This window comes from Eubalaena glacialis, chromosome 5 (assembly GCF_028564815.1).
Source record: "Eubalaena glacialis isolate mEubGla1 chromosome 5, mEubGla1.1.hap2.+ XY, whole genome shotgun sequence".
NCBI lineage: Eukaryota > Metazoa > Chordata > Mammalia > Artiodactyla > Balaenidae > Eubalaena > Eubalaena glacialis.
The window spans coordinates 112395835-112409654 of NC_083720.1; the positions used below are offsets into that span (position 1 = coordinate 112395835).

Below are 13820 nucleotides of genomic sequence, written 5' to 3' on the forward strand. Positions count from 1 at the left end.
GCAAGCAGTGTAGGAGGGTGCTGCCTTGTACCAGGGCTCTCACCCATTTACAGCAAGCTTCACATTCCCACAGAGCCCTGAGACAGGGCTCAATTTCACAACAGTGGAACCCGCTCATGCTTTCTTGCTCAATGAAGCCTCACACCTTTTGGGGAGAATATAAAGACCATTAAAATATGTCAGTTCTCAAGTTTATGATCTAGTGGAAGAGACGGACAATGTTTCTGCAGTAATAAATGTCATGAGTGGTACATAGTCTAAGGAAGTATGAAAGAACAAGAGATTGCTTTCAATTGGAGACATGAAATCAGGTACTATGTAAAGTGTCCAGCAAAGTCCCCAGCACTTAGTAAACACTCAATAAATTTTGGCTGTTATACTATGATCAGGATTGGCTTCACATAGGAAGCAGCATTTGAGACAAGGTAGGATTGGCAGACATATTACAGGATGCCCAGTTAAATATGCATTTCAGATAAACAACAGCAACACATTTTTAGTATGAATAGGTCTGAATATTGCATGGGACAAACTTACACTAAAATATATTTGCTGTTTATCTGACCTTCAAATTTAACATTCAAATTTAACTGGTTTTTTATTTGCTAAATCTGGCAACTCTTAGACAAGAAAATTTGATATGGAGATGAAGATCAGGGAAAATAAATTAGCATGTCCAAAGGTACAGAAACTGGAAAGAAATAATAATTGTTATTGGAGAACATAAAGTGCCATGAAAATACTATTTCTTTCCAGTTTCTGTACCTTTGGATATGTGGCAATGTGAGGGCTTTACAAGGATTAACTCATTTATTCTTCATAAAAACATGTGTGATAGGTTATTACTATCCCCATTTTAAAAATGAGGAATCTGGGGTATAAAGAGGTAAAGTAATTTGTCCAAAAGCAGAGCTGGGAAATGGTGTAGCTGGGAGTATGAACCTAGGATGTTTGGCTCCTGGAGCTGCTTGTTTTAACCATTCTGGATAGAGGAAGCTTATTGAAGGCCTTCAGGATCAGCTCATCACCACAGTCAGTCAAAAGTCAGATCAACCAACCATAATTCCTGCATAAAGTGAAATCTCAGTTTTCAGATCTCTGCCGGTGGGCTACAGCTAGCCTGCCTCCACCACCCTCTATATTCTTTCAAGTACTCGAGTAGAGATAGGTCCTCCCATGTTCCCCTTTGCATCCCCAAAGTCAGCCTGTTACTGGAATGTGGGATCTTCCATGAACTGGGCTACCTTTGCAACAGCTTATCTGAAGCAAACAAGCTTAGAGAATTGAGCAAGAACTTCTGGGACAACAACTTTACAGAAGGAGCAAGAGATACAGGGTGCATGTTGACTGTCTCAATGGGACAAAGATAATGATTAATCAGACCTCCTGCAGACTTAAACGGGATGGGAACTCGGCGTGGAGGCAGTCCTCCTTTCTTTCAGCTGGAGTGCTCCTCTTGAGCCAGCCCCACCCACGGCAGAGATGGTTTCTGTGAGGGTCCTCTGCCTGGTCCTGAGTGTGATGGGCGCAGTTCAGGTATGGCCTTCTTTATTTCCTCTTCTCTTTCTGGTGTTTATTCCACAAAGAGCTTGCAGGTCTGAGTCAGCCTTGTGTACGTCCTCACACACTGTTAGCTTTATAAGCTGTAGCCAGTGGAGGCAAGTCCCTAGATGGGCTTGACACCTCAAGAATACAGGGTAATATCACCCTCAGAGGGAGACTTAGCGGGACCAAAGTGTATAAATTCACAGGGGAATCTTCGACACCTATAGCTTGGTCTTACATTGGATTTTTTCAAAGAGAAGAAATTTTTGCCATCTTTGTTGCTGTAAAGACTTGGGATTGCTAGTTAACAGAACAGAACATTCTTATGATAAGAATTTTTAACCTAGTTATTATTTTATTGCTATTTGTCCATAATAAGCAGAACAGTGGTTTAATGTAGCTTTTCTGAAAGGTTGTGTTTGTGTTTCTTTGAGACAAATAAAAAGCAAATTAGTTATCTTTGAAAACATATTGCAGAGCAAAATTGGAAGAGATTAATTGATAGGCAATATGTTTTTTGGAAGCAATTGTATTCTTTTAAGATAATTACAAATATTGCAATAATTCCTAAAGTTTGACTCCAGAAACCTATGCAAAAGAAGAGAAACTTCATTCAACAAGATTTTTCAACTTCTATCTTATAAAAACATGGTAAATATGTTCCAAAATCTCAGTTACTTCCAGACTGTGAATTATTCCATTTTATTTCTTTTCCTTTATTGCTCATAAACCCAAATACCAGAGCAGAAGAAACTAAAGAGTGTTTCTAACATAATTTTCTCCCTTATACAAATAATAAGTAAACATTTTTATGGGAAACAAGACTAACATCATTTGTTAAAGTTATACTTTGCATAATGCATGTTTCATTTATTTCTCCCTTATTGGTATAAATATTTAATTTTTGCCTGTTTTTATTTTTGTGCCATTTTTTCCAATGTATGTTTGAATTTATGATTTTATTTCTTAGACGAAAAGATTGTACTTGTTCATTTAAATAAGTTGTTCTTGATTGCTTGAGTTAATATTACTATTATTGGGGTATTTTTTTGAATGAGACAGAAAATGTTAACTAATAAGAATAAACTACTGAGATTGATAGTCATAAAAATCCTTGTAACTTGGTGGTACAAAATAAAAATAGCTAAAACCTAAAACCAACATTGATTTCTTAGGATATAACATCTTGTTGGAAGAATATCTATATATCCTATTTCACTTGATCACAACAGAAATTTTTTTTAAGAATCTGTATTTCTAATTATAAGGTGTTCCAAAAAAAGTATCAGTCATGGACCATTTTTTTTTTTGCTCTCAGTGTACTTTTTTTCATTTCAAATAAAAAGAAATTATTATGTGAGTAACCCAAAAAGCATTTCTGAGTCTGAATTGGCTACATTTGTGTCCTTGTATATACTTGCTCAAATTATAGACCCATAAGGTCATTGTGGTGGATACTTGAAGGAGAGACAGACCTGAAGCTAAGATGGTGTAGGTTTTTTCCTACTAAAACAGGAGTTAGAGGAGAAAGAACTCTGAGTTTTTCCATTATTTTTCTATCTCCAGACATGAATGAAAATGTAAAGGTAATTTTTAACTAAGCTTGTTGATTCAAATAATCTTCCTTTTATAATGGATCCTTTACAACTCCTAACATTTATTAAATGCTTGTTTAGTGTAGAACACAGTTGAGATTTATACACTCATCTCCTTCAATCTCACAACTCCACAAAATAGGCATTAGGATTTTCAGTCCAAAGATAAGAAACCTGAAGCTTGCAGAGCCCCTTGGATCCCTTGCTTGGGATTTACAGGCATGCCAGCTTCTCCTCCTTATCTGCTTAAAGACCTCTCTTTTGTGTGTTTATGAATCCTTAAAGGCGGCAGATCCCAGTGAAGGTGAATTTATCGCTGAAGGAGGAGGTGTGCGTGGCCCAAGGCTTGTGGAAAAAGAGCAGTCTGCCTGCAAAGGGTCGGACTGGCCCTTCTGCTCTGATGAAGACTGGGTGAGCCGTGAGCACAGGGAGTAGAGCAGGACAGTCCTTTCCTGTGCTGCTGGCAATGCACACAGGCTGACACTTTACGTCACAGAAAACTTGTCCAGTGGGAAATAATCTAATAGCTCCTTACATATCAAATTAAAGAAGACAGGTGGAAAGGAACTTAGTCCTGAGAGCACTGTTTAAATTACCTCTGAGACACTGGGTCATTGGTGGGATTAACAGATTGGATTTTAGTTGTATGTTCAGGCAAATACTAGGAACCTGAGTATTATGACCTCTGGATTTCATGGGTTCTAATTTATGGTTAAGTGGACCCCCATTCCAGAATTTCTTTAAGATCTCTGACTAGCCCTCTTAAACTACATTTAGGTCAAGAGATGACCTGAAGAGACTGGGGAGGGGAGCAGTGGGGGTTCATAGAAACCTTCAAATTTATACTAGATCAGAGAGATAGACTCTTTTATTAATTTTATTTTTTAAAATTTTATTGAAGTATAGTTGATTTACAATGTGTTAATTTCTAGTGTATAGTAAAGTGACTCAGTTTTATATATATATATATATATATATATATATATATATATATATATATATATATTCTTTTTCATATCCTTTTCCATTATAGTTTATCCCAGGATACTGAATATAGTTCCCTGGGCTATACAGTAGGACCTTGTTGTTTATCCATCCTACATATACTAGCTTGCATCTGCTAATCCCAAACTCCCGATCCTCCCCCCCACCCTCCCTCCTGCTTGGCACCCATAAGTCTGTTCCCAAGAGATAGACTCTTAATGTAATTTTTCCTCTTCGTTCCAGAACTACAAATGCCCTTCTGGCTGCAGGATGAAAGGATTGATTGATGAAGTCAATCAAGATTTTACAAACAGAATAAATAAACTAAAAAATTCACTATTTGATTATCAGAAGAACAATAAGGACTCTAACACATTGACCAGGAATATAATGGATATTTTGAGAGGGGATTTTGCCAATTCTAAGAGTAAGTATTACAGGTAGTGCTTTGACTTTATAGCACACAACAAAAACAACAAAAATCAGAAGTAGATATGATGTCTCCTTATTACAACTGTGATTTTATTCCAAAGTACTTTATGTAGAAAAATATACATTTATGATATCCCTGAATTTTAAGGAAGGGGCTTGTTTATGTTATTTTTATCACATAAAGGAGGTTAGTTTAGAATTGTTTTAAGGTCACAAAGTAAGGCAGCATTTTGGACTAAAGATTAGAATTTAAGTGTGTTCTTTTTAAAGAATATACATGGAAAATAAGGTGAGCCCTACCTTTTGAGTAGATACTTCTGTTTCTGTCTAACAAAGGAGGAAACTGAGAGGTCAGGGGACTTGCTCAAAGGTGCAAAGCTATCATGTGGTGGGGCTGGTAGTGCAACCCACAGACTCCACCGTGCTTATTATGAAGTGTTTTGCTTTGTTTTGTTTTGTTTAATTTAAAATATAGAGCCATGTTGTCTCTTTCTCATAGGCCTACGACTAAGTCTCATTAGGACTAGGAAACTCTGGACTCACTCTGGGCATGGGCAGTGAGTTTAGTAAGGCCTCAGCTCCTGAAACCTTGCCTTGACTCTTTATATCCTTGGGAGGCACTTGGCTAATTTAAAGTTGATGGTGCAAGAGCAACTGGCAAGTGTATGATCCTGTTGACCTAAAAAAAGCTTAGGAACAAATTCAAATCTATAACTGTGAAGAAAACCTTTTCAGTAAGAAAATCCAAGAATATATTCACGTCCCTTGATTAAGGATATAATGAAATAATTGGAATGTAATCAAACTGATTATTTTATCTCAATTATGCCTTTAAAATTTCAAAGAGTTTTTGTCTTCTGCATTTATTTGGATTACTAATAAGGCATCTTAATTGATATCCGTGGATGACTGCAGGATATTGTCCAAATATCAAATGCCTAATAGATTTAGAAATCCCAAATTAATGTCCAAACTATTATAGAAGTAAAATGGGGAATATCCATAAGCAAATTTCCTTCTTTTGCTGGCTATTACAAGCAAATCACTCAGCAGCTACTTCAGTACCCATACTTGCTATTTCAGACAATGAAAATACATTTAGCCAAGTGTCAGAAGATCTGAGAAGGAGAATTGAGATCCTGAAGCGCAAAGTTATAGAACAAGTACAGCATATCCACCTTCTGCAGAAAAATGTCAGGGATCAGCTGATAGATATGAAACGACTGGAGGTGAGTAATTATGTGGCTCTGACCCCAGATTTCTTTGTTTTTGAATAGTAGGGAAAGGAAGGCAATAGTCATTCATTAAATGCCTACTCTATGTAAAGCAATGTGTTATAGCCATCATCTACCTACAAAGTAAGTATTATTTCCCCCACTCTACAGATGAAGAAAAAAACTCAGTGCTATTAAGTAAAATTTCCAAGGGCACATAAAATGGTAAATTTCAAAAGCAAATACTCAGTCCTTGCATCTTATTCCAGCCCCTGCTTGTCCCTGACATCACTGTGTCTCTGAGTCTTCAGCCTCAGTCTCACAGAGGATCACATCATCAGTGTCTCCTTTCAGAGGGAATAGCACTTTGCTCTTGATCTATTCTAAGATAAATCCAGATGTTGCTATTGCTTATCCTGGCCAGCCTTAGAATACCCAACCTCTCTTTCACTGAGGATACTACATAAATGAAGTATTGGTTGGTAGGTCTCCAAGTCAAAGAAATGAAACCAGTTTCCAAAAAATAAATTAACTACTAAGAACTCAATAGACCTAGCTTATTATACCTACCTTTTTTCTTTATCTTCCCCTCCCCCTCTAGGTGGACATTGATATTAAGATCCGATCTTGCAAAGGGTCATGCAGTAGGGCTTTAGAACATAAAGTAGATCTGGAGGACTATAAAGATCAGCAGAAGCAACTTGGACAGGTTATTGCCATAGACTTACTTCCCTCCAGAGACAGTCAATATTTACCACTGATAAAAATGAGGCCAGTTCCAGGCCCGATTCCCAGAGAGTTCAAGAGCCAGCTTCAGGAGGCCCCTCCAGAGTGGAAGGCACTGCTGGAAATGCAGCAGATGAAAATGGAGTTAGAGAGGTTTGGTGGAGATGGGTATGCCAGAGGAGACTCTGCATCTCATGGAACAGGATCAGCACCAGAAAGCCCCAGGAAGCCTGGAACTGGTAGTATTGGAAACGTGAATCCTGGGATCTATGGACCTGGAGGTGCTGGCACTTGGAACACTGGCCATCCTGATCCCGGAAGCGCTGGCACTTGGAACACTGGACACCCTGATCCCGGAAGCGCTGGCACTTGGAACACTGGCCATCCTGATCCCGGAAGCGCTGGCACTTGGAACACTGGACACCCTGATCCCGGAAGCGCTGGCACTTGGAACACTGGCCATCCTGAGCCCGGAAGTGCTGGCACTTGGAACACTGGACACCCTGAGCCCGGAGGTGTTGGCACTTGGAGCTCTGGAAGTTCTGTGTCTGCAAGTTTTAGGCCAGATAGCTCAGAGCATGGGAACATCAGGCCTTCCAACCCAGATGTGCCCTGGGGCACATTTGAAGAGGTGTCAGGAAATGTAAGTCCAGGGACAAAGAAAGAGCTCCACACAGGTAAACTTGTCACTGCTAAAGGAGATAAAGAGCTTCTGATTGGTAGTGAGAAGGTCACCTCTGGTCAGACAACCACCACTCGTCGTTCATGCTCTAAAATCATCACAAGGACTGTTACACATGCCGATGGTCACACAGAAATGACCAAAGAAGTGGTAAACCCTGAAGATGGTTCTGACTGTAGTGACACAGATTTAGACTTGCACTTGCCTGGCAGGGGTAGCCTAGATGATTTCTTTCTTAGGCACAATGATGGTTTTTTCTCCTCTACGTTAAAAGAGCTTGACAGTAAGATCCATTCTATGCGCTCAGACTTAGGGGATATCGGCTCTCACCACCGTGGCATACCTGAGGTCTCTTCCAGTAGTAAAACTTCAAGTCATGGCAAAGAGTTTGCAAGCAGTAGCATGACTATCAACAGAGGAGGCTCCACGTTTGAAAGCAAGGGCTATAAAATGGCAGATGAGGCCGGAAGTGAAGAGGATCTTGGCTTCAAAGGAGCACATGCCACCAAGAGAGGCCATGCTAAAACTCGCCCTGCCAGAGGTATCCGCACTTCTCCTTTGGGGAAGCCTTCCGTGACCCCCTAGACTAAGTTCATTACTCCTACAATGTATCTCCCATAGCACCTTTTACTTCTTTCTTAGCCCTCTATCACGCTTTATTGAAATTACAGGTTTTTGCTTATTTTTTTGTGCTAGACTGTAAGTTCCATGGGGGCAGGGACTTTTTGTCTATCATGTTCATCTCTGTATTCCCAAATGCCTAGCAGTGTGGAGTCAGCACTCAATAAATACATGTTAAATGAATGAATGAATGAATCCCTCTGGAACTCAATTTTAAATTTGTTTAACCAAATTCTTTTACCATTCAAAATGTGTGCCATTGGAAATTGTCACTCAACTGATTATTCATATTTTTAGTGTATGTCTCAGTTGACATTGAGATCAGGTTAAAAACAAGTGATATTAGTATTAAATGATGCTTATATATCTTTGCTGCTTACTTGCCATTAATCAGTATGTGCAAGTGAAATTCCAAATTCATTGAGAAAAATCCCCCTTGCAATGTGTACATATAAATGCTACTTACTTGCATAAGTTCCATTCCAGTGTAAGCGCATCCTTTCTCTATAAAGGGAAGGAAGGAATGAATGAATGAAGGAAGGAAGGAAGGAAGGAAGGAAGGAAGGGAGGGAGGGTGGGAAAGAAAGCCAGTATCTGCCTTCATTTAATCTGGGCCATTTAGCTTTGTAAAGTTAAATGAGAGTAAGTTCTTCCAACCAGCTTAATTTTTTTTTTTAGACTGTTATGATGCCCTCCAAACACATCCTTCAGGTGCCCAAAGTGGCATTTTCAATATCAAGCTACTGGGATCCAGTAAGATTTTTTCTGTTTATTGTGATCAAGAGACCGGTTTGGGAGGATGGCTTTTGATCCAGCAAAGAATGGATGGCTCACTGAATTTTAACCGGACCTGGCAAGACTACAAGAAAGGTTTCGGCAGCCTAAATGACAAGGGAGAAGGAGAATTCTGGCTAGGCAACGAATACCTCCACTTACTAACCCTGAGAGGCTCCATCCTTCGGGTTGAATTAGAAGACTGGGCTGGGAAAGGGGCTTATGCAGAATATCACTGGAGGGTAGGCTCTGAGGCAGAAGACTATGCCCTGCAGGTCTCCTCCTACGAGGGCACGGCAGGTGATGCTCTGATTGAGGGTTCTGTAGAGGAAGGGACAGAGTACACTTCTCATGCTGGCATGCGCTTCAGCACCTTCGACAGGGATGCAGACAAGTGGGAAGACAACTGTGCCGAAGTCTACGGAGGAGGCTGGTGGTACAACAACTGCCAAGCAGCCAATCTCAATGGCATCTACTACCCCGGGGGCTCCTATGACCCCAGGGACAACAGTCCCTATGAGATTGAGAATGGAGTGGTCTGGGTCCCCTTCAGAGGTGCGGATTATTCCCTCAGGGCTGTTCGCATGAAAATCCGGCCCTTTGGGACACAATAGGCTGAAGGAGTGGCAGTGAGAGCACTCTGTTTCTGTGTTTAGTGAAGAGGAGAAAAAAATAAGGAGGAGATAGGAGTCGAGATTCTTTATAGCCTACTAAAAATTCTCGGGTGCTATTTTATTATTCTTTGTACTGTAGCTAAATGTAACTGAGACATATTAGTGCTTTAAAAAATAAAGTTATATGAATTTTTAAACTTTAAAATAGCTCTGTGGGTTTTAAAATTTTTATTAAAATGCACCAAGGGACACTCGGTACATCAGGAAGGGGGAGTTGAGTGGAAGGTCCTCTCTGCAACACTTAGGGTGGAGTTCTGAGAACGTCTCCATTTCCCACACCACCCAAAGTCATGGGGTCATTGTAAAGTAAAAAAGTAATTTCATCCATTCTACTTGAACGGTTTTAAACCAATATCTTAAGTTATGAATCATTGAACTGAACACTGGCTGGCCTTTGTATAGGAATTTACAAGTTACTAAGTACATTCATTTCTTCTGTTGGCAAGCAAATCCAGCAAGGCAGGAGAAGCATTCTTTCCTGACAGAAATAGAGATCTATCTACTTCTTAAGTCTTCCAATGAAGACCATAATGCACATCGAATTTTTTCCCCAGAGTCTAACCAATTTCTTGCAGAAAAATACACACACAAAAAAAGCATTTAAAATCTTTTAAATATTTACAAGTAGTCCAAAAACATTGAACTTACACATTAATAAAAAATCCCCACAGCATTCATTTGACTTCATTTTTCACCAATCATAAAGTATATCCTGTGATGTAATACTTGTTATTAAAGTAAGACATTCGTTTGAAACCATCTCACTAAATATGATCTATGCCATATCCATAAATTCAACATATTTACATTGGTCAGTATTTTATTTGATCTAGAAAAAGATCATCTTTGATCTTGGTAAACTTGGTTCCTGGCCCCAATTTTTAACTCACATTTCCTTCTGGTGAGAACCACTTGCCACTTACCCTTGGAAATGTATTAAAATATTCCAAGCATATTGGGATCCCAGTACATTGCCCTCACTTGCAAAATTTCTATCCTAATGTAAATGCATCCTTTCTCCTAGGAAGGAAAGAAGGGGAAGGAGGGAAGGAAGGAAGGAAGAGAGGGAGAAGAAGAAGGAGGGAGGCAGGAGGGGTGAGAAGAAGGAAAGATGCCAGGGCTCTTGTCCAGTGCCTGGGGAGCAGAAAAAAGGTGAGCAAAAGAGCTTGCAAATGAATCATATATGAAGCCCCAGTGTTCTTGCATTTCCTTATGTGCTGTTGAAAACCCTTCATACAAATAAGTGACGTCCCCCACATCTTTGTATAACTGGATATGAACTTCTTCAAAATTAAAAGGATTTTCATTCATTTCAGACATTAGAGTGCCATAGTATTTCTCTGCCTACCACCTTTACACCCACACATCTGCCTCCACAGAATTGGAGTTGGAAGTAGGAAGTATTTTATTTTCCAGAATATCACACTATTAGGAACAGAATTGGGTCCCAAAATGAAATCAACTTTGATTGTGAAGAGCCATTCATTTCTCATTTATTTTGAAGGCTTTGAGTTTATTAGCAAAGAATAAGCAACCTCTTAATTTAATAAACAATAGCCAATATTAGCAGAATCATGATAATTGGAGATACAGTTTGGTCGTGAGAAAAGACACCAAACATCTCTTTTTCCACTTTATCTTATCTTTAACCTATTGCCCTATTTCCCTAATTCCTGAAATTAAATACTAATTCAGCCTCTGACTCTCATTCACATAGAAGTCCACTTTAACTTAGCTTTTGCTTGGTTACCACTGTCTTGAAATTGCTCTCTTAAAAGTCAACAGGAACTTTGGAGTTCTAAATTTAAGGTCCTATATTCAAGTCCCTTCTGCCTGATCTTTTTCAAACATCTACCACCATTGTCTCCATCTACCTCTTCAAGCTGTATTTCTCTCTTGCTTTCTAGTATGCCATGCCCTTCTGTCTCACCTTTCTCAGTCTTTGCAACTGGCAATTCCTTCTCAGATCACTCCTTAAATGTAGGAGTTTCTCACTGCGATAACATTAGTACTCATTTTTATTAGTTGGGATTAGGTTTGACACAAGTGGCTTAAATAAGATGGAAAACTCTACAAGAATATGTTCCCATGGTGTCTTTAGGAAGCCTGCATCGTAATAAATAACTTCCATCCTCAAGTTTACATCATGTCCCAAACATTCTGTCCTGGGCAATCTGGAAGAGAGACAGAAGAGAAAGGAGTGCCTTGACTCTTTTAAGAAACTTTCCAGGATATTCCATAGAGCACATCCTCTATGTCCCATAAGTCACACAGGCCAAGCTGCTGGAGAAGTCAAGACGCCTTGCCTGTTCGCTTAGACACAAGATTAAAATTAGGAGAGGGAGGATAGAGGTTGAGGGACGCAATTAGCAGTCCATCTTTTCTCACTCTGCAAGTGAGTATATTTTCTCCTTGGATGATTTGACAATCACTACAGATCCAATTACCATCAATAGGCTGATGATAACTAAATCTAAAACTTCAGCCCTGACCTTCAGATCCGTATTTTCAACTCATACTGAACACATCCAGTTAGATATTTCTCATTAATCTAAGATTAACTAATTACCTTCCCATCAAAACCTATTGTATCTCTCTATTTCTTATCCTAGTCAGAGGACTCATTAGCTCTCCTGTTTCCTAATCTAGAAAACTTGGGCTCCTTCTCAGTTTCTACTCTTCTTTTAAATCAATTATTTGATCTACTCCCAAACCATCTCCTACTCTAAAAATAGCCATTCTTACAACACTTTTATGCTCTTATGTTATCTTGTGTTAATCTTTTCTAATTTGAGCTGTTTAAAAGTCTCTTAACCTCTCACTTTACTACCATTCTTTATTTTTTTATTGAAGTACAATTTACACAATGCTTTGTTAGTATCAGGTGTACAGCAAAGTGATTGAGATAGATATATATGCATATACATATATATATATATTCCTTTTTATATTCTTTCCCATCATCAGTTATTAGAAGACATTGAATATAATTCCTTGTGCTATACAATAGGACCTTGTAGTTTATCTATTTTATACATAGTAGTGTGTATATGTTAATCCCAAACTCCTAATTTATCTCTCCCCCCTCATCCTCTTTGGTAACCATAACTTTGTTTTCGATGTCTGTGAGTCTATTTCTGTTTTGTAAATAAGTTCATTTGTATCATTTTTTTAGATTCCACATATAAGCAATATCATATAATATTTGTCTTTCTCCATCTCACTTGCTTCATTTAGTATGTTAATCTCTAGGCCCACCCATGTTGCTGCAAATGGCATTATTTAATTATTTTTTATGGCTGAGTAATATTCCATTGTATATATATGTACCATATCTCCTTTATCCATTCATCTGTTGATGGACATTTAGGTTGCTTCCATGTCTTGGCTATTGCAAATAGTGCTACTATGAACACTGGGGTGCATATATCTTTTTGAGTTAGAGTTTCCTCTAGATATATGCCCAGGAGTGGGATTGCTAGGTCATATGGTAACTCTATATTTAGTTTTTTAAGGAACCTCCATACTGTTCTCCATAGCAGTTACACCAATTTACATTCCCACCAACAGTGTGGGAAGGTTCCCTTTTCTCCACGCCCTCTCCAGCATTTATTATTTTTAGACTTTTTAATAATGGCCATTCTGACTGGTGTGAGGTAATATCTCATTGTAGTTTTGATTTGCATTTCTCTGGTAATTAGCAATATTGAGCATCTTTTCATGTGCCTATTGGCCATCTGTATGTCTTCTTTGGAGAAATGTCTATTTAGGTTTTCTGCCCATTTTTTTGGATTGGATTGTTTGTTATTTTGATATTAAGCTGTATGAGATATTTGTATATTTTGGAAATTAATCTCTTGTTGGTAGCATAGTTTGCAAATATTTTCTCCCAGTCTGTAGGTTGTCTTTCACCACCATTCTTTTGCTCATTCCTCCTCCAGAAATTACCTTTAAAAATAGATCCAATCAGGTCTTTCTCCTGCTTAAGGACTTATCTTAAGGTTGGGTTAAAAGGTTTTATCTTTGCATACAAGCTGTTTCACAAATTGATCTCCTTAGGCCTCTACAATCATTCACTTTACACTTCAATTACATTGAATTTATCACTGGTATTGGGATACCAGCTCCTTTAAAGATTCTGTGCCTTTCCCTATGCTGCCTAGAAGCCTCCCCTTCATCCCTTAAAATACAGCTCAGCAATGTTCTTTCTGTTACCCTTTCCTTAATGCCCACCACAGAATATAGGACCAGGAATTGATCCCTGAGCCCTAATAGTTTTTGTGTACATCTCAAAAATAACACAGTACATCTCTAACTCTGCCATATTTGTTTATGTTATTATGGCACCAGATTGTGGATTCCTTTAAGGCAGTGCTCATTCCTAGTGTCTCCTGCCCTGAACAAGAACGAATCACCTTAGATAGCCTCATCCACCAGAGGGCAGACAGCAGAAGCAAGGAAAACTACAATCCTGCAGCCTGTGGAGCAAAAACCACATTCAAAGAAAGATACACAGGATGAAAAGGCAGAGGGCTATGTACCAGATGAAGGAAAAAGATAAAACCCCAGAAAA

At 38.8% G+C, this 13820-nt stretch overlaps 1 protein-coding gene across 1 annotated transcript; it reads left to right on the forward strand.

The window, feature by feature from the left end:
• Positions 1–1411: 1411 nt before the first annotated feature.
• FGA (fibrinogen alpha chain) lies at positions 1412–9392 on the forward strand. The gene is made up of 6 exons (XM_061192502.1): positions 1412–1536; positions 3426–3551; positions 4368–4551; positions 5640–5785; positions 6372–7719; positions 8478–9392. Exons 1-6 carry the CDS (start codon positions 1483–1485, stop codon positions 9185–9187), a joined length of 2568 nt encoding a protein of 855 aa, XP_061048485.1. The 5' UTR covers positions 1412–1482; the 3' UTR covers positions 9188–9392.
• The last annotated feature ends 4428 nt before the right edge of the window (positions 9393–13820 follow it).